The sequence below is a fragment of the Capricornis sumatraensis genome, chromosome 4 (assembly GCF_032405125.1).
Source record: "Capricornis sumatraensis isolate serow.1 chromosome 4, serow.2, whole genome shotgun sequence".
NCBI lineage: Eukaryota > Metazoa > Chordata > Mammalia > Artiodactyla > Bovidae > Capricornis > Capricornis sumatraensis.
Window position 1 is genome coordinate 12,391,926 of NC_091072.1, and position 20,746 is coordinate 12,412,671.

Consider the following 20,746-nt stretch of genomic DNA (forward strand, 5'->3'; position numbering starts at 1 on the left):
GGTTCTTGCATGGGTTCTGAATAATTCTGCAAATAACCCATTCTGGGTCCTGGCCCGACTCAGGATGAATGGGGGTTGAATTTTAGGTCCACTGTCTCGGGTGCAAGAAGGACTCAACCCAGGGAAGCATGGAGGGCTCTGCTGTCTGCCTAGTGCTTCAGAGATGAAACCCTGGGTCCTGCACCTACGGGCAGGGTTCCTAACACCTCCAGGAAGGGCTGATGAGTCCAAGAACCTGGGCTCTGGTGGCCTCCAGCAACGCCAGGAGGTGGTCGGGGGAGTCAGGGAGGCACGTGGATTTCTTCAGGGCTCCTCACTTCAGACAAGCGGGGGGTCCCAGAGCCCCGCTGAGGGGAAGAGTGTGCTGGAGTCCCGGGCCTCTTCCCTCCTTTCCTTCCTTCCCTCCTTTCTCCTCTCTCCCTCCCCCTCCCCCTCCTCTCCCGCACAAAAGCTCTCTGTACACAGCCACTTCCTCTGGCTGCTGTCTCTGAGCCCAGACCTTATGAGAACCATATGGGGGAAAGAGGGTGGAAGGGAAGGGGGTGGGGAAGCCGCGTGGGCCCGCCCCTTCAGTCGGCATCTCTCCCCTCCCCTCCTTGCAGGCCGTTGGCACACTTTGCCCCCAGCTCCCCCAACTGGACCCCACAGCTGGGGCGAGGAACGCTGAAGGGAGGGCACAAGGGGAGTGGGGGGAGGGCTGGGAAGGGGCCTCCCTCCCCCATGGTGCTCTGAAGACCACCAAACTCACAGCAAAGGGCCCAAGCTCCTTCTCTCCTGTGGGGGCAGCCTATGTGGTGGAAAGCCCCCCACACTGAGTGGATGAGGGTTCATCCATGCCTGCCTCCCATCCCCACCCAGCCTTGGAATGTTCCCAGGTCAAAGGGGCCCGGGTCCTGCTGGGAAGGGACCGGGTTTTCTAAATCAGCCTTTGTGTCCATTGGCTCCCAAGTCCAGCCAGGTGAACACTGACTCTCTTACCTGAAAGGAACACGAGGGGAACCCCACCAGCTAATCCTGACGCTGGCATCAGCCAGCTAAGCTGTGCGGCTCTGGAGCAAGATGTGGCCTTCGCCCCATCTGGCCTCAGTTTGCTCAGCTGTCAGATATTCATGTAGAGGCTGGACCCGATGGTCTCTAAGGCCCTTTTTGGCCCAGGGGCCCCAGAAACTTATGACACAGCCCGGTATCTTCTGAGGGCTTGCTCAGAGGTCCTGGGAGGTCCTCAGGGGAGATTTCCTTCTAGAGTTACCCACTTGTCAGTCTCTTCGTGGAATCCCTGAATATCCCCTCTTCACTGTCCCCATCTCTGTAACTCCCAGAGCCCAGGATCAGAGGACAGGCCCATCAGCTGCTGCCCAGGGGTGAGCGGGGCGCTCACAGTGGTCTGTGTCTCCATCCCCTGCCTGTGATAAGCCACTCTCCCCCATGAGAACTTGCCCCTCAAGGGAGGCCCATAAAGGCTCCTGCTCTGGGCTGGGGAGGGGGTGGGGTGGCAGGGACATGCCCACAGCTGCCCCCTGGACCAGCTGGGAGACTAGGGGGGTGGGGTGGGCAGACAGATCAGGAAGAAAGCCAAGAGTTCTACTTTCCTGGAAAAACTTCGAATGAAAATCCATTAGAGGAAAGAAAAAAAAAAAAAAGCCAAGGGTGGAGAGAGGGGCCTGCAAAACAGAAGGCGGGACTGCAGATAACAGGGTGGGAGCGGAAGGGTTTTCCCTGAGGTGAGCGGCTCTGTTGACAGGGTTGCCCCTGATCAGCCTGGAGGCTGGCTGCAGACGGGCACCTTATCTAGCACTTTCTCTGCCTGGAGAGCCTGCCAGACTTCCCAAGGTGGAGGCCTGACTTTCCCCCTGCCCACCCAGGACCCACATGGGCAGGGCGGTGCATGGAGGGGACTGACAGCTGGCGGCCCATTCTGGAGGAAAACAGGAGGAGAGAGGGGAAAGCTATAATGCAAAGGCTACTGGCCCGAGTCCATTGTTTGCCCTAGGTCATGGGCAGAATGGGGAAAGGAGAAATTTGGGGGAAAAAAAATAATAATAAAGAAGGGAAGTGTTTGGAAGGGTGTGAAGGTTTCCGCACTCTCAGTCTCCATTTGCAGCCAGACTGGAGTGGCCTAAGCCCCTTCCCAGCCCTTCTTCCCTCAAGATGCATGCTGGCTAGGGATGGGTTTACTAGGGGGTCTGAGCCCCCAGAAGAGAATCCGTGCACAGCTTCTGCTGAAGGAGAATGTGGGCTCTTTTCCTTTAGAAGCCAGCTTGGGGGACAGGTTGCAGTCTGGATCTGGATTAGGTGGAGTCCGTGGGGTGGTCTCTGAAGCAAATGTCCATGGCGGGTCCCAGTCTCACCCCGGGGCGGGCTGACGGGCCAGCGGGCTCTCAGGGGGCTGCTCCAGCTTGGCCTGCCCTGTCCGTTGTCCCTGCTGAAATGTCTGGCCAGGCTGAGGGGTGGGAGGCTGTTCTTTGGAAGGACTCTTGGGCCAGGTAGGTCAGTGGCCTGGAACAAAAGGGGGGCGGCCCTTCCTCTGGGGATGGTTAAGGACGGGAAGATGAGCGAGGGGTCCTGTTGGGTGCCACCCTGTCCTCATATCTTTTCACCCAGCGTCTCTCTTGCTGAGAATGTATCTTCTCACCCCACTCTGTCTCCTTGGAGTGGCATCCATGGGAATTAGCTGTGGCTGGAAAGCATTAGTTGCCAAATCATTCTAAGATGTACTGCAAAACCACCTTTAATGTTTTTCCCCTTCTTTCTGCCATCGTCAGTACGTTAGGATGTCCTAATCTCAGCATATGTGTGTGAGCAGGGCTGAAAGATCCAGGGCACACACACACACACACACACACACACACACACACACACACACACACACACACACCCCTCTTGGAGCTCAATTCTCATTGCCCAGCAGGGACTCACACAGACACACTGACCCAATCATTCCACACAGCAAGCATTTTTCTCCTCCAGAACTGAGTGGGCTGGGGAATGCCCAGGCCTGTCTGGACACTTCCACACCAGTGGACTCTCAGGGGGATGGGAATCAGATGCCACAGCTGTCTTCCCAGGCCATGGCCCTGTCCCCTAGGCGGCGGGAACCCGGGAGAGAGCAGAGGGACACGGCTTCTACCCCGCTAATACACACAGGCACACACCCACCCCAGGCTGGGGAGAATGCAGGCCAGGCGGCCAACGTCAGAGGCTGACCAGTCGTGTCCTGTCAGGAAGCGCACAGCCTCTGAACTCACCCAACCAGAGTCGTTACTGTATTGTTCTGGACACAATCGGATAGACCCTGAGCCAGCTCCAACTCCGGGGCAAGGGGTGGTGGGGAAACGGTCGCCACCGGGGTCAGGAGGACAGGGAAGGGGAAGCGGCTTGGAGGCTGGGTCTAGGACAGGACAGGAAGGGGCCGCCGCCAGGGCCGGACCCCTCACTCCACGGCATGCGTGGAGCTCCGAGCACGTGGTCCGCGCAGGAAATCGTTGCGGTGGGGAGCGGTCCGTAATTCTCCTGCGGGCTGGCGGGATCTCGGACCCTCATTGGGGAGGCTGGGGGTCGGGTTGTGGCTCAGCGGGCAGAGCCGGTTGTCAATGAGGGCTTAATAAGGCCCGGGCTGAGAAGGGAACGACGGGATGACTGAGGGAGGTTGGGAGGGAGCCTCCTTCCCCTCCGCCAGGTTTCCTTCTCTGCAATCTGCGCGAAGAAGTCAATCGAGAAACGGCCAAAGTTCGTCTTCATATCCGAGGAGGAAGGGAGGAGGAAGGGATGCAGGACTAGGAGCACAGGTCAATTCACAGATGCGCGCGGCGGGACAGGGGCCCAAGAGGAATTGGGACGCCGGGGGTCTCGTTCACATCAGAAGCGCCTGCACCCCAAGGATAGACATTTTTCCGAACCCACCCTGCTGTCTGAGCTAGAGAGACGGGCTGCAGGCGGGGCTGGCAGGCCCCGGGGTCGGATGGGGCGCCCCCATCTGGAGGATCCAGGCCGGCGGGCTGAACCCGGGAAACTCCCCCAGTGCGGCCAGGGACGAGTCCGCGGTGGTGACGACCACAGGCACCTACTGGGCCGCAGGCGTCGATCTCCGCTGAGTCTTCCTCCCATCCCACCCACCTCAGGTCCCCAAAGTCCGCAACACCAGCCCCGGCTAGAAAGCCGAGGGGTCTGGGCGTCCCGCCAGCGCGCGTTCCCCTTCACCTGTACAGGTGAGTGGGCGCCCCTTGGTGCCTCTCTTTGGGGCGCATCCGTCCCCAGTGCCCCTTCCTCCCTCCTTCCACGCCTGGAGCCCTGATCTTTCCCCTGCTTCTCCCAAGCCTCCCTTCTCGGCTTCTGGACTCAGGCCCGAAGTCTCTGAAGTGGTGGCATCGTCTCTGTCCCCCATTCCCCAGCCCTCCCGTCTGGTCTCCTGTCGTGCCCTCGTCGGGACTGGGGCCCGGCCGGGCCGAATAGGGTACTCACAGGGTAACGGTGCTGTTCGGCAGAAGGCTGGGATCGGGAGGCTCCGGGAGGTCCCCGCCGCCGCACACCACCCTCCTGCGCGCCGGGTTGGGGGCGCCGCCGCTGAGCCCCTTGGGCCGCTCCCCCGAGCACTTGCAGCTGCGGATGGGCACCGGGCAGCCGGGCGCGCCCCGAGTCTCGGGCGTCAAAAGCAGCAGCCACGGCAGCAGCAGCGGCAGCAGCAGGCGCGCGGGCGCCCCCCGCATCCTGCGTCCCGCGGCGCCCATCAGCCCATCTCCCCGCGGGGACCCACAGCGCCAGGGCCCGTCTGCGCGCCGGCCGGAGGGATCCGGGCGGGCGGGAGGCGTGCTCAGCGGGGGCCCGGGGCGCCCGAGGGCGGGGCGGGGGGCCCTGGGCGGAGGCGAGCCCCGGGGTCCCCGCCGCCGCGCCCCGGGGGCATGTCCGGCGAGCGCCCCGGCGGGGAGGACGCGGGCGCGGCTGTCAGCGCGGCGCTGGCGGCTCCCGGCGGCGCGGCCCGACTTTCGGCGCCGTGCGCCCGGGCTGGATGAGGCCGGGCCCCTCCGCGTCGCCTGCTCGCTCTGCGCGGGGCTGGGACCTAGCGGATCGCGCCGGGCTCCTGCCGCCGCCGCCGCTGCCGCCGCCTCTCCGTGCCATGGATGGAGGCAGCTCGGCGCGGCGCCTCTGCCACCGCCTCCAGTCCCCGCCCGCCCTCCGGAGAGGGCGCCCTCCCCTCGCCAGCTCGTCCATCCGCGAGGCCCTAGCGCCTCCCGATGCGCGGTCAGGCCGCTTCCCTCCTCCAAGTCGCAGCCGGCCCGCCGGCGGGAGGCACCGCGCGTTCTCCGCGCCCGCCCTGACCCCTGGACGTTTCCCGGCCGCCCCTCTCCCCGGAGCCGAGGTTCTTCCTCTCCACAACCCCAGCCAACCGCTAGCACTTCCCACGGAATCCTGCCTCACTCTTGCCCGTCCAGCCTGCACGCCGACGCTTCTGGGGCTTTCATCGACCCGCGGGCTTGACCAGAGATGTCCCTGGGTGGGAATAAACTTTGTACCCCTCTTTGGGGTTGCTGAGGCTCGGCTTCTCCTGACCCCTGACCTGGTGGGCCAGGCTAGAAGCCCGGCGCTCACTCTCGCAGCCCTGCTCCAGTCAGTGCAGGATATAAACGAGCTGGAGACGAAGGAGGCTCTCGGACCCTCCGGGTGACCTCGCCCAGCGGGGGTTGCATGTCATTGGGCCAGGAGGGGTCAAAGGCCGAGACAGATCTGATCTAGGGGCCTATATTTTCCACATCCACACGCGCAGGCGCGCGTGTGTAGGGGGGCCGTGGGTGGGTGGGAATGAGCAGAACTGAGAAGGCAAAAGCAGGGATTCCCACTGGCTGTGAGGAGAGCGCTACAGTGAGTCAGGAGGCCCCGGTCTGGGCCCTAACATCCTGGGGTGTCAAATCTCCGCAGTCCAAAGGGGCCCTTCCACCCTCTAGTTTGTGACTGCAAGTTTTGGCCTGAGAATGAGTGAGTGGGCGGGGGCCACTCCGGTGGCTATGAAAACTCTCAGTAGGTCTTAGATGGGCTGGAATGCAGGCTAGGAACCCGGCTGGGGACAGAGGGTAGAGTGAGGTGTGGCCCAGTGTACCTAGTTCCTCAGTTTCCCTATGAAGGCGGCCTTTTCTGCCACTTAATAGCACTTTTGCTATTGGAGATGCAGGCTGCTGGGGTTTGGGGGACCCCTGAGGCGAGCCCCCTTTCCTCCTCCATTGGGCCACCAAAGTGGTCTCTCTGATGACTTCCGCCTTCTTGGGTGCCGCGGGTGTGTGTGGCACCTTTTCCAGCACAGTGGCCTTTCAGCCGGGTTCCCCCCACCCACCCCCTTTCCTGGGAAGGGTTTCTTTCCCTTGTGTGGGCGGCAGACGCTGAGCCCAGACACGGACTTCTTCTGGCTCCACAAGCCTCTCCCAGTTGCAGGCTCTGGTTCCTTCAACTTCCAAAGATAAATAAATAGTGATTGCAAATGGAGCAAGGGAGAAGGGGACGGCCCCCTCCCCCCAGCAGGAGCCCTCCTCAGGGCGGGCGCAGGGGCCAGGCCTGCATTCCTAGGAAGGGTCGTCACAGAGCCACGGCCCACAGGCAGGTCTGCCACCCGGCCCTCCTGTTCCCAGGCCAGTGAACTTCTCAGAGAGGAGAGCAGGGGACGCCTCAGTCCTGGGTCACACAGCTCTCCTGTCATTTCTTTCTTTCTTTTTTTTTTTTGCTCAGCGGAGACACTCTAAGTCCGGAAAGGAATTCCACTGCAACAGCCACTTTCTGAGGCTGAATCGAGGCCAAATGACATTTAATGAGGCAGTGATTCCTCACAGGTGGGAATGAGGCGTGGGGAGGAAACATTTGCAAAATGCTGTCCTATCCTGCTGGTTATCCCTTTTGATCTCACTTCGCATCCAGAAAGGTGATGGATGAGCGGTAGAGACAGGGTTGGGGACTTATCCTCCGCTTCCTTTTTCTGCATGCTGTTTTCTCTGAGCCGCTCAAAGCTTTCCTCATGAAAAACCTTCCTGGTTATCTGTTCTCAGAGATACAGGCTGGAATGAATGAGTTGCCTACATGTGTTGAAGTTTGTTTGGGATAGAAAGATGACTAAAGCTGAGTTCCCACCCTCAAGACATCTGGTTAGGAAGCTGGGCCCTGATCGTGTGGGATAACCTCTTCAGTGAACTCGGGATAAGGTAGCGTGATACAGGGAGGAGGCTGAATTAATCCTGCCTGAAATAAAATGGGTGGGGGTGGGGATGGGGGAGACCTGATCAAAAATGTTAGTCCAATCTAGGGCAGAAATGTAACTCACCTGAACTTACTAGACCATTGCTGTCCCTCCCCTTAAGGGCCCTGGGGCTCGCACCCTCTAAGCCCTCTCTAAAGAAGCTTTCCTCGGGACTTCCTGGCTTGATCCCTGGTAGGGGAACTAGAATCCAACGTGCTTCGGAGCAACTAAATCTGAGTGTTGCAAAGACAGAGTCCGTGAGGCGCCACAAAGATTCTGCGTGCTGCCACGAAGACCCGACTCAACCAAATAAACAAATAGAGGAAAAAAATGTCCAAAAAGAAAAGAAAAAGTGTGCCTTTGCTGGGTGCTAGCTGCTTGGCTAGCCTCTCTCTTGCCTCCACCCGCAATGCTGATCCATTCCCCTTCGTCAGGCAGTGGCTGGGGGGGCTCTTCTCCCACGATTGACCAGACCCTCCACTGGGGGCAGCTGAGAATGGGAGATGGGGGGGTCACGATCCGTGTCCCCTTCCTCCAAGCTCAGAGCAGACCAGAGCTAGCACAGGGCAGCCAGCGTTTACTGAGGGCTTGTTATGTGTCGGGCACTTGCGACTACATTTTATGAGAATTAGCTCATTTTGTCCTCATACCAGGGTGAGGATGGGTGTTTTAATGGACAAAAGGGGAAGAGGCACCCTGAATAGTAAACTTACCCGAGGATACACAGCCCGGAAGTGATGGAAATCAGGATTTTTAAATATGAATGTATTTATCTACTTGTTTTGGCTGTGCTGGGTCTTCACTGCCACGTGGGCTTTTCTCTAGTCGCAGCAGGTGGGGACCACTCTCTAGCGGCGGTGTCTTCTCTTGTTGTGGAGGACGAGCTTTTGGCGCTTCAGTAGTTACATTTCCAAGGCTCGCGAGCACGGGCTCTTTAGTTGTGGCACAGGAATTTAGTTGCCCCATGGCATGTGGAATCTTCCCAGACCAGGGATCAAATCCATGCCCCCCTGCATTGGCAGGTGGATTCTTTTTTTTTTCTTTTAAACTATTTTTAATTATAATTTTTTAAATTTTATTTATTTGGCTGCACCATGTCTTAGTGGTAGCATGTGAGATCTTGTTCCCTGACCAGGGATTGCACTTGGGTCCCCTGCATTGGGAGCTCAGAGTCTTAGCCACTGGAGCACGAGAGAAGTCCCGGCAGGTGGATTCTTAACAACTGGACCACCAGGGAAGTCCTAGAGTCCAGTTTTAACCACTGAGCTTTATAATTTCTGGGGTAGGAAGGCACCCTCGGTAATCACCCCAAGAAATCCCCTCACTTCTGCTTAAGGTTGTCTCATTTTTATTTTCTGGCTCTCTCTGAGCTGAACCTTTACAGACATCTACCCCCCAAACCATAGCTAGTGGTGGAACAGGGATCCCCAGTCCTTATTCTTCTAGCAGAGTCAAGGGAGACAGAGACTTTCCTGAGGAGCTCCACACCGCGGCTAGAAGAGAATAGTCTCTAAAGACTATGAGAGAGACTTCCCTGGCAGTCCAGTGGTTAAGACTCTGATTTGCCCATGCAGGGGGACTTGGGTTTGATCTCTGATCAGGGAACCAAGATCCCACATGCCTCGCAGCCTGTCCAAAAGATAAAAATATATAAATTAAAAAAAAAAAAAAAGGCTATGAGAGATTATAAACACATACAGAATCAGAGCTCATAATATCCAGCACCTCCCAGTTCCAGGCCCTGGTTTCTTCTCCTGGCCGTCAGAGGCCCCACTCGGGATGTCTGAATTTGTTAGTTTTTCCAGTTCCCTCTGTGCCTTCTCATGCCAGAGGCAGGATCCTAACACAGACCCAGGATAACAGTGGATGAGGTCATGGCCCATAATTGGATCGATAATGCCAGCATGACTTTTTTCCAGGGCGCCATTAATTTAGAGACATGGAGGCTCAGAGCCCGTGAACACCACCCCTTTATCCCACCTTCCCACCAGGAAGGCTCTCTGGGGTGGTCCTCTGAGCTCTGTCCTCTCTTTCCTGTCCTGAACTTCCCCGTGGGGACTCTGCTAAGCCGCCCATCCTGTTGCAACTGTGACACTGAGGGTTCATAGCAGAGTGCTCATGCCTCAACCAGGAGGAATGAATAGGAACTGTGGGAAGCTACCCAGATAAGTATCTGGACCTCTAAGGACTTCCCTTCAGAGATCGGACATCGCCCCCTACGAGGTGCCTGTGTATACTTTAGACCCTCCCACAGGAGGGACTCATAATCTCTGCCTCCATAAAAACCTGACACACCCTTTAAGTGAAATGATGGATGAGTTTCTGCACCATGATGATCACGCTTAAGAGCATGAAAGTGAAGCTAGATGCAAATCCCAGGCTCTCCATTTTATTGATCTTGAGACTTTGGGCAACTGACTTAATCTGCCTTGGCCTCAGTTTTCTCATCTGTGCAATGGGGTGAAAAAATATTTACTTCAGAGGGCTGTGTTGATGATGTCAGTTACTTGTCAAAGGTGCCTGTGTGATATACTATAAAAATAGATTTGGTCTTTAAAAAAAATTAATGAATGAATTTTATTTTCTTGTCTGAGCTGGGCGTTTGTTGCTGAGTGAGGGCTTCATCTAGATGCGGGGGTCTATTCTCTGGTTGTGGTGCGTGGACTGCTTGCTGCGGTGACTTCTCTTGATGCAGAGCACAGGCTCCAGAGTGTGGACTCAGTTGTTGCGGCTCCCACTCCACGGCCTGTGGGATCTTCCCGACCAGTGATGGGACCCATGTCCCCTGCATTGGCAGGTGGATTCTTAACCACTGGACACCAGTGAAGTACTGCATTTGGTCTTCATGCCCACCCATTCCTGACCCCCAGCTCCTAAAACCCTTGGCATTTCCTGAGGGACAGGAGTATCTTCTGATATTCCTCTGGCACAGCTGAGTTTATGCTAATAAGGGTTATACTCTTAGCCTCAGGATGGGGGCTGGTCAAGAAGGCTTGAACAATAAGATTCAGAGAGCTTCTGGGTTGGTGAACAGTCACGGTGGGGGGAGGGAGCCCACCCAGGATGGGCATGGAAGCTCCATGCCCCACACCCTTGCCCACACCCTGCCCTACGAATTGCTTCCACTTGGCTGGAAGCGGAAGTGATGAGTTGTATCCTTTTTTATATATATAATTAAATTTATTTATTTTTAATTGAAGGGTAATTGCTCTACAATACTGTGTTGGTTTCTGCCATATATCAACATGAATCAGCCATAGGTAGACTTATGACTGGTATCCTTTATAATAGACTAGCAAATGTGAATAAAGTGTTTTCTTGAGTTCCGTGAGCTGTTCTAGCAAACTATAGAACTTGAAGAGGGGGTCACGAGAATCTCTGATTTATAGGCAGTTGGTCAGAAGTATGGGCACCCCAGGACATCTGAAGCAGAGGCAGTCTTGGGGAACTGAGCCCTTAGCTTGTGTGGTCTGTGTAAAGTAGTCAGTGTCAAAGTTGAATGAAATTATAGGACTCCCAGTAGGGGTTGGAGAATTGGAGAGTTGACTGGAGTCAGAAAACACCCCAGGGACTTCCCTGGTGGTCCAGTGGCTAAGACTCCATACTCCCAGTGCAGGGGACCTGGGTTCAATCCCTGGCCAGGGAACCAGATCCATAGGCCACAACTAAGAGTTTGCATGCTGTAACTAAAGATTCCACATGCCACAAGGAAGGTTGAGGATCTCATGTGCTGCAGCTAAGACCCAATGCAGCCAAGTAAATAAAAGTAAATTCAAAACAAAACGAAACAAAACACCCCAGCCTGACACATTCACATGCTCAGTCAATGTCAATAGGGCCGGCTGGTGTGTTTCTTATTGAAACCTGCTTGGTTTTGTCCTGTTATAGTTCACTGCTTATCTATTTCACTCTTCCACTAGAACAGAAGGTCCAAGAAGAGGCTATTATTTTCTTTATTTCTATGATTTCCAGCCTGTTTTAGTGACCAATGAATAGAAGAGACATTTAATTAACTTGCTCAGCAAAGTGTTCCTGAGTTTTTAATTATTTAAACAACAGTTACTGGGTGTTTACTATGTGCCAGACACTGTTTTGAGCACTGAATATACAGCAGTCAGTGCATAGACGATGAAGTCCATGGTTTCATGGAGGTAATGTTATAGCAGAGGGAGCCAGATAATATGTAAATAAACCAGTGAATATGTTAATCTAGTGGGTGAGGATAAGATCAATGAAGCAAAATTAAACAGGGTAAGGAAATAATAATGGGGGAATGGAAGCAATATCAGTGTCCATCAAACGATGAGTATATAAAGAAGGGGTATATATACTGGAACACTACTCAGTCATAAAAAAGAAGGAAGTTTTGCCACTTGTAACCGCATAGTGATCTTGGAGAGAAGTATACTAAGCGAAATAAATCAAACTGAGAAAGACAAATACCACACAACAGCACACTTATATGTGGAATCTAAAAAATGTAACAAAATAGTGAATATAACAGAAAAGGTGCAGACTCACAGACAGAGAGAACAGATCAGTGGTTATCAGTAGTAGGGAGAGGGAAGGCAGGAGGGTCAATATAGGGGTAGAAGAGTAAGAGGTACAAACAGTTACATATAAAAGAAACTCTGAGGATATATTATGCAATGTAGGGGAGATAGCTAATATTTGGTAACAACTATAAATGGAATATGGGCTTCCCTGGTGGCTCAGCAGTAAAGAATGTACCTGCAATGCAGAAGATGCAGAAGACGCAGGTTCGATCCCTGGATCAGGAAGATCCCCGCAAAAGAGGGCATGGCAACCCACTCCAGTATTCTCGCCTGGAGAATCCCATGGACAGAGGAGGTGGGCCACTGTCCATAGGGTGGCAAAGAGTCAGGCATGACTGAAGTGACTGAGCATGCGTGCAAGAAAGGAATATAACCTTTAAAATTGTGAATCACTATATGGTACACCTGTAACTTATATACTATTGTACATTAATTGTACTTTAATTTAAAAAAAGAGTGGTGAGGAAGACCTCTCTGACAAGGTGATCTTAGAGCAGAATTCTGAAGGAATGAAGGAAGAGGCCCAGGGATTTGGGGGGACAGGGAAGCATGGTGGGAGGTCCCCAGCTGTGACCCATCAAAGAAGAGCCAGCGACCAGCGTGGCCGCCCCTCCGGCAGTGAGAGGGAGGGCAAGAAGGCGGTGGACATAGTATCCTAGACCTCAGTTATAGATCACATAGGGCGTTGAAGGTCGTGGGAAGAATGTTGGATTTTATTCTGAACAAGAAGAGAAGTGTAGAAGGTTTGAAAAGAGGAATGATCTGATCCGAGATGGACTTTCACATCTCCTCTCTGCCTCTTGTGTGGAGGATGACTCTGGTGGGAGGACCACGGGGCCTGGAGACCCGCTCAGAGGTCAGGGTGACAGTTCAGTGGGTGAAGTCCTTGGTAGTGAGGGAGGTGGAGTGTGGGTGGAAAGTGCATCCACTGGGATCCCTGACACAGTGAGCAGAGTGAGAAAAACCTGTCCAGGAGGGTCCCTAGGTGTCTGGCTTAGGCTGTGAGAATGGAATCCTGTTTATGAAACTGGAGAAGACTCAGGAAGGGTCAGATTTGGGGAGAAAATCAAGCGTTGGGTCTATCACTCTTTGGAGCTGGGGGAGTCCAGCTTGGTGCCCTCATGGAGTCGATGGGCCCGTTAGGAGAGGCCAGGATGGGCGTGACGAGTGCTGGGGAGAGGAGGGGGCCTTCGGGAGCTCCACGGGCGGAGAACCCTGAGGGGGTCAGGACAGGCCTCTGAGGAGGTGACAGCTCAGCGGCCTGGAGGATGATCAGGCCTGGGGCAGGGAGGAGCGTGGCACCATGGGCTCAGGACATGTGGGGAGCAGCGCTCAGGGAGGGTGGATGAGGGCCCCCTCCTGCTCCTGCCTCTCTCCGGCCAGCCCTCGAGCCCCCCATGAGCTCCTGCGCGCCCCAGAGCTCGGGGACGCTGCGCCTCTCTTGCTCGGGATTTCCCAGGGGGCCTCTCGGCAGGTCAAGGTTCGGGGGGCTTTCCTGGTGCCCATCACTTCTCACTTCCCACCTGGTGCTGGGGCTCCTTGTGGCCGGTAAGGGTTGTTTAGATCCTCCTCCCCAACCCTCAGGCAGGGACTGCTCCAGCCACAGCCTTTCTCCTCAGAGGCGCCGAGAGGATGGGGCCCAGTCCCAGGCCGGCAACCCCTCCTGGAGCCCTACCAGGGTCAGAGTATTCAGGGCCTAGAGCGGGGAGAAGCAACTCTGGCCAGAAGAGTGTGTGTGAGTGTGTGTGTGTGTGTGAGTGAGTGTATGTCTGAGTGTGTATATGTGTGTATGTGTGTGCAAGTGTGTGTATATGTGTGTCTATTATGTGTGTGAATGTGTGTGTGTGTGAATGTATGTGTGTATGTATGTGAGTGTATGTATGTGAGTGTATGTGTGAATGTATGTGTGTGTGTATGTGTGCGTGAATACGTGTGAGTGTATGTGTGTGGGCACAAGTGTGTGAGTGTGTGTGTGACAGGGTGTGTGTGTGTGAGTGCGTGTGTGTGTATGTGTGTGAATGTGTGTGTATGTGTGTATGTGAATGAGTGTGTGTGTATGTGTGTGTGAATGAGTGTGAGTGTGTATGTGTATGTGTGAATGTGTGTGTGTGAGTGTATGTGTGAGTGTATGTGTGTGTCTGAGTGTGTGTGACTATGAGTGTGTGTATGTGTGTGTGTTTATGTGTGTGTATGTGTGTGAGTGTGTGTATGTGTGTACATGTGTGTGTGACTACATGTGAGTGTGTGTGTGAATGTATGCCTGTGTGAGTGTGTGTGTGTGAGATTATATGTATGAGTGTGTAAGTATATATGTGTGTGCGTCTGTGACAGGGTGTGTGTGTGTGTGACTGTGAATATATGTGTATGTGTATGTGTGTGTATGAGTGTAAGTGTGTATGTATGTGTGACTGTGTATGTGTGTGAGTGAATGTGTGTGTATGTGTGTGTGTATGTGTTGAGTGTGTGTGTGAGTGTGTTTGTGTGTGTGAGTGTGTATGTGTGTGTATGTGAGTGTATGTGTGTGAATGTATATGTGTATGTGTGTGTTTATGTGTGAGTGAATGTGTGTGTGTGTGTGTATGTGTGTTGAGTGTGTGTATATGTGTTTGTGAGTGCATGTGAGTGTATATGTGTGTGAGTGTATGTATGTCTGTGTGTGTGTATGTGTGTGTGTGATTGTGTGTATGACTGTGTGTGAGTATATGTGTGTGTGCATGTGTGACTGGGTGTGTATGAGTGTGTGTGTGGTGGGGAGGGCTCACTGGCCACCTGCCTCTCCATGCTGTGCTGGGGCGCTTTGCAGAGCCGCTGGGTGGGCCCTGCTCTCAGGACACCCCTCCCACAGCGGCCGCCCAGCGCCCTGCGGTGGGCGGGTGTCAGTCCCTGGTCAGTCTCCGCACCCCAGGGCCGAGGCTCGCACATCCGCCCCCCGTCTTACCCCAGGGAGGCTGAGGCAAACAGAAGAGGAGCAGACGGCTGGTGGTGGAGGGTGCGGCGTTATTCTGGCAGGCGGGAGGGGAGGACGACCCAGGCTGGCCTGGCGCGTCTGGGGTCACCCCCTGGGGCTCTGGGCAGGGTGGGGGGTGATTCTTCCTCTTCAAAGCCTGTGGCAGGGAGGCCCAAGTTGAGGCAAACCTCAAACATTTGTCTAGAGCCAAGCCTGCTTCCAGCCCTCACCACTATTTACAAGAATTATTTTTATCAAAGGAATACACGCATATGGTGAAGAAGTGGAGCAGTGCGCAAGAGCTTGTAAAGAGAAGCAAGACAGGGCCTCTTTCCAGTCCTGCTCCTAGCGGCGGCTGTGACCTGGTCCTCCTTTGACTTCTCTGCTCTTTGTAGACGCAGCCTGGGAAGGAGGCCTCCGGGGCGGGTTGGAAACCCGCGGGCTTTCTGGAGCGGCCCCTCCTAGAGGCGGTCCTTAGATTCCCAAGCCCGATCCTCTGGGTCACTGTCACCCTCTCCCAGCGCCACCGCCCCTGCCGTAGGTCACTTACCGCTGCCTGCAGCGCGTGGGAAGCCCCTCCAGTCACAAGGGATCTCAGAGAAACGTCCTTACTCACACAGCAGAGTGGACTTCTTTTTCTTTTTTTAACTTCCCTGACCAGGGATTGAACCCCGGGGCCCTTGGCTGTGCTAACCACTGGACCTCCAGGGAATTCCGTAGATTTCTATTTGGCTGGAAAAGTTGGGTTTTGCGTGGAACCTCGATTCCCGGCAGCAGCTGTCCTCTTGGCGCCTGGTGGGCCCGTGGGGCTGGGGTTGAGGGGGCTCTGGAACTGGTCCTTTGGTGTTTGTCTTGTCACTTCTCTCTGCTTCTTTGTTCCTCTCTGTACTCTTCTTTCTTTCTTTTTATTTTTTTTAGTATTTATTTGGCTGCCTTGGGTCTTCACTGCAGCGCGTGAGATCTGAGATCTTCGTTGCAGTCTGTGGGACCTTTGGCATGTGGGCCCTTCATTCCCTGACCAAGGATTGAACCCGGGGCCCCCTGCCTTGGGAGCCAGGGGTCCTAGCCACTGAACCACCAGGGAGGTCCCCTTCTGTGTGCTTCTCTCTCTCCTTTCCTCTCCTGTGAGATGGTGTGGAGTTTTGGTTTCATTCTGGGCAGCTTTTGCTGTTTTTGCGCCCCAGTCTCCAGCCGGCTCTTTCATTTCAAGCTAGGGGAACTGGAAGGGGAGGCTTGGGTGTCTGTCCTGGGCTGGCTTGTGAAGGGGAATGTGGCCTTACCACGGCCCCCGTGACCCTCTCAGTGTCAGACGCCCAGGGGGAGACGGTCGGGCTCTCAGGGCATTAATTGCCTCTTGGAGGGTCTCCTTCCTCAGCCTCAGAGGCTCCTGTTTCATTTCTGAAGGAAGGTGGCAGTTCCCCCCGCCTCGATTCCCCCCCACTTCCGCAGTTACCTGCTCCATCCATCAGCGCTCCGCTCGCCCCATTGCTCTGCAAAGATTCTAGCAGACTGCAAAGCCGAGCTGGGCTGGGTCCACCGCTGGCCCCTGATACTCAATGAGCACTTACTATGTGCAGAGCACGTGACGGGCTTTATCACATTTAAACGTCACAAGGACACCATGAGGCCCGATTTACAGGTTGGGGGGACGGAGGCACCACGGGTGCTTAGTCTCTGGCTCGAAGGAATGTGGCCTTGCAGGGAACAGATTGGGGATTCGGACCCAGACAGACGGGTGTCAGAGTCTTGGAGCAAGCATCGTGGCCACACGTGCGCCTGTGTGTGTATGAGTACGTGTGCACGCACACAGCTCCCCTCCCCCAGTGCAGTCCCTCTACTGCTGCGCCTGCAGCTCCTCTCCCTGGGAGCTGGTTCCCAAGCTCACTCCATAAAACCCTTTTGAGGCCCTGGGTTCCTCGCAGTGGACACAGTGAGAGGCCTGTTCCCTGCTCTCCACCTCCTGCCCTAGGAGGCTCCGGGCCTCAGCTCAGAGCGCCAAACGCCACGGAGGCTGCCAAAGAGGGCCTGGGTGTCCCAGGTGAGCAGAGCACTCTGGGAGCGGGCTAGGGGGGTTGGGGGGCGGGCAGGAACCCATCACACAGACACAGAGACACTGTGAGCCCCTGGGGGGGTGGGGGGAAAGGTGGCTCTCTGTGGACCTCCTGGCTCCCAACCTGGACTGGGAAGAGGGCCATACCAGGGCAGAGGCTCTTTCCTGGCAGAGGGCTGCCCTCCACCATCAGCGCACACCCCAGAATCCTGGCACCCCTAGAAGCAAGCTCCCACCTGTGGAGGGATCAAGCTGCAAAGACACTTTGAGCCCTCTGTTTCGGGGCCCCTCCTGTCACCTGTGGTTTGCAGGGGGGTGATGAGGGGGAATCCCAGGGAAAGCCAGCTGTCAGATGCAGAGAGGGTAAAAGGTGAGCTGGCTGGGCTCACCCAGAGGCCCCCAAATGGAGGGGTACCCCCCTCTTTCTCCAGGGGAGGAGATGCCCCTTTGGGAAGCCAGAGAAAGGCAGGAAGCCTGTGCCCAAGGGTAGATCAGGCGGGCTGGGCCTCCAGCCCCCAAACAGCTGCTGTCTGGGCAGGAAAGTGTCCATGGGGAGTCCAGGGAGGGGGCGGGGGTCGGCAGCAGCCCCTGGAGCCTATGGCCCAGCTGGGCAAACCCCCTCCCCGGAGCTCGCCAGCCCAGCTGAGGAGGGCTGTGGGCAGGGCCTGCCTCTGCAGATCTGGCTTTATCTTCCACACACATTGAAACCATCAGGCCTGGCCCTACGAGCAGCCCGCCTAGCCCCATCAGCTAGAGACACTGAGCTTTCATCCAAACCAGACCTTCCCTCCTCCAGGTCCCTGCTCGGGGGAAGGGGGGCAGAGAGCGCAGCCCTGGAGCCAATTCCTGAACTTTTTAATTATTTGTCCCCTCTTCTACTCTCCTCTCTGAAATATCCATGAGGCCACCTCCCACTCTGGGCCCGCTCGCTCCCCGCCTCATCCTCCAAGGGGCATTTAGAGGATGCTAAGGAAAACAGGGAGTCTGGGGGCCCCCAAAGGACAGAGCTGTACCATCAAAGCAGTGAGGGTGCTTCTGTCCTTCCAGGTTTGGGGAAACCAATTCAAAGGCAAACCCCGAATGCCTCTTGCTTGGGGCCAATAAAAATCTTGCTTCAGTGCCGGCTTCCTCCGCTGAAATCAGATATCCTAGCAATAAACAAGTTTGAAAGGCAGGGAAAAGCTCTTACTTTCTTCTGATTAGTCTTTCTTCCAATACCCTCTCCTCTCACAGGATCCCTGGCCCAGAAACTTGAGTGCGGAACTGCTCCCTGACTCCAAAGTCCTAACCTACCCCCCTAGGCTCCTGCAGGCGCGGGTGGGGCCTGGAACACTCGATGGCTTTGCTCAAAGGCAAGTCGCTTTGCTCAAAGGCAAGTCGAAGGGGGTTGGGGGAACGAACAGGCCTTGCAGCCTGGGGAGCTGGCTGCCAGCTTATAGTTCTCAGCCTTTGGCTGCTGGCAGCAGTCAGAAACAAGAAGTGGAGTTAGGACAAACTGGGCCCACTTTTTTCTCAGGTAATCCTTCTGAAGTCCCCTCCATGCACTGCAGGCTGTGAAAAGCCCAGCACCGTGGGGTTCTGTGTTGAGTTCACAGCTGGGAAAGCCAGCCAAGGTGGGTTTTGAGGTGTCAGAGAGGCTGGGAGGGCAGAGAACTTGGGGTTTCGCTTCCTCGCCTGGCCCACCAGCCGTCTCTCTTGTGTCTCTGTCCCAGGGGAGTGGTCCTCCATGGGCGGCCTGCTGTGAGGAGCACCCTCCCCTAGGAGCTGACTTCTCTTCCCTACCGCCCTTCACTCCCCAATAGCTTTTTAAGTGACTTTGCTGTCAGAGATGCTATTCTGTTTGTTTTTCCTTCTGACACTATCTCTCCGGAGAGTTTCTGGTCAAGAGAATTATGTCGAGGCTGCAGATTGCAAGAGAATCGAGCCTAATGGGGAACAGACAGACAAGACACCTTTCATGTCCAGCCAAGTTTTGCTCTCCCCCCAACCCCCGTTCTTTCTCTCTCTCTCCCCTAACTTCTCATCTTCCCTTTTTGGCTTCAAAGTTGGCCCTGGTTTGCGCTAGTTTCTTTGGTACAGCTGGTGAATAAGGTCACACATTTATTTTATTTTGGAGATTGGCAGCTGGGTCAAGCCTAGCTCTGAAGCTGGGGAGCTCCAGGCAGGAGCGCAGCCAGCCAGCTCTCGGAGAGAACCTTCCAGAAGGCCATCAGCACTAGGAGGATGGCTTCTGCTCCTTTGGGGTCTCAAAGCTCAGGAGCTGGACAGTGTATTGATTTTTAAATATAAGAAAAGTTGCCTACAGTACCCCCCCACCGTCGCCCTGCACCCCATCTCCGTACCCACCGTGTGCCGTGTCAGCCCCCTCTGTTGGAGCTGACAGAAGACAATGTCAGCTCTGAGGTCCCTTTTGGGACCCTGAAATGATTTTTTTTTCCAGAGAGGAACTCGACCTTGCGAATCAAGACTCAGCCACAGGCGGCCTGAGATATCTACAAACTGGGTATAAACCCGGGTACAACTGGGTGTGGTTGAGGCAAAGTGGGTAGAAAAAAAAAAAAAGAGAGAGACCGTCTCCCTACCTACGTGCTGCTTGAGGGGAGGGCAGATTAGCAAAAACTGTCTCGTGGACGGTTGGATGCTTTCGCCCTTAGTCACGAGGCTGATGTAATAGCATTCAACTGATTTCATGGTAAAGACAGCCACGGCTCCCAGCACAGATCAGCTCAACTGCACCGCTGCACTTCTAGTCTCATCGAAGCCCTCTAGGAACAGGGGGGCGAGGCATCCACCCTCGGTGCTTTGGGGACACTTCTCATCTCAAGGACAAGGATGTCCTGGATTTTCCGAATGCCCCACTTGACCTCCTTCCTCCTGGCCCAGCCTTGGGGAACAGAATTCAGCGCCTGTCTGGCCATGGGGGCTAAAGGGCACTATCCACACACTCTGAGCCCTGCAGCCTGTGACACAGTTTGCATCTCCGTGAGGGAAACAGGGTAAAAGAAAGCAAAGGGTGAGTCCAATCAGGCTGGGTTTAATTCACTCCCTCCCTCCCTCCCATCCCATCCCCTTTACTTGGGGTTCCAAAATTTGTTCTGCATTAAGACTTGTCAGTTCTTAACAATGGCTGCAGGCTGGAAAACATCCATTTCTTTCATGGTAAGAATTTTGTTTTATATGACATTTTTAGGGAGGCCCTTGTGGCTAGCACTTGGAGCTTTCACTGCTGTGGGCATTGGTTCGATCCCTGGTTGGGGAACTAAGATCCCACAAGCTGAGCGGTGCAGCCAAAGAAATCAAAACAATAATAAACTAAATGAAGCTTATAAATCTAAGGATATGCCGCTCACTAATTATTAAAGGCTGAGACAGCAGAGGAGGCCAGGCTGGTGTGGTGATCAAGCTCTGGACCAGGAATCAAAGGTCTTGAGTTTCTTTCTTGTCCTGCCACCAACCCACTCTGACCTCAGGGAAGGAGCACACAGAAGCTTCCTGGGTCTTGGTGCCCCATGCACAAAGGGACACTGCCCAGCAGCCTAAATCACCCTACTGGCTGCCGTGAGGGCAGAATCCGAGGATGTAGGGATGGTAATTTGTGTGACATGAATGATTATAAAAGGGGATGGAGGAGAACCATTTGAATATTAAGAGGTTGCTCTGTTAAGAGATGCGGTGAATTTGTGAGGAACTTCCCCAAGACAAAACCTTGAAGGATTCACTGGGGGATCTCTGCGTGTCCAGACTTTCTGGGGCTGGGTACCAGGCCCACCAGGGTCCAGGGGCTGGGCAGCATCGTCAGAGACAGGCTGCACGGGTGGGTGTGATCCAGGATGGCGTGCGGTTGTCACTCAGGAAACTTCCCGTGGACGCTGTCAGGGTTTTGACGGAAATCTGAATACTCATGCCTGGCCCACGTAACACAAGACAGTCACAACTTGGCTGTCTCTGCAAGAGGTCCCGGCCTGCGGTGGGCATATTGGACT

General features: G+C 55.1%; 1 protein-coding gene across 1 annotated transcript in view; it reads right to left on the reverse strand.

Moving 5' to 3' along the window:
• Positions 1-4,724, reverse strand: part of ADGRA2 (adhesion G protein-coupled receptor A2) — a 36,110-nt gene extending 31,386 nt beyond the window's left edge. The window contains exon 1 of the mRNA XM_068970604.1: positions 4,459-4,724. Coding sequence (XP_068826705.1) covers positions 4,459-4,724 — 266 coding nt within the window. The remainder of the gene's footprint in view (positions 1-4,458) is intronic.
• Positions 4,725-20,746: the final 16,022 nt, after the last annotated feature.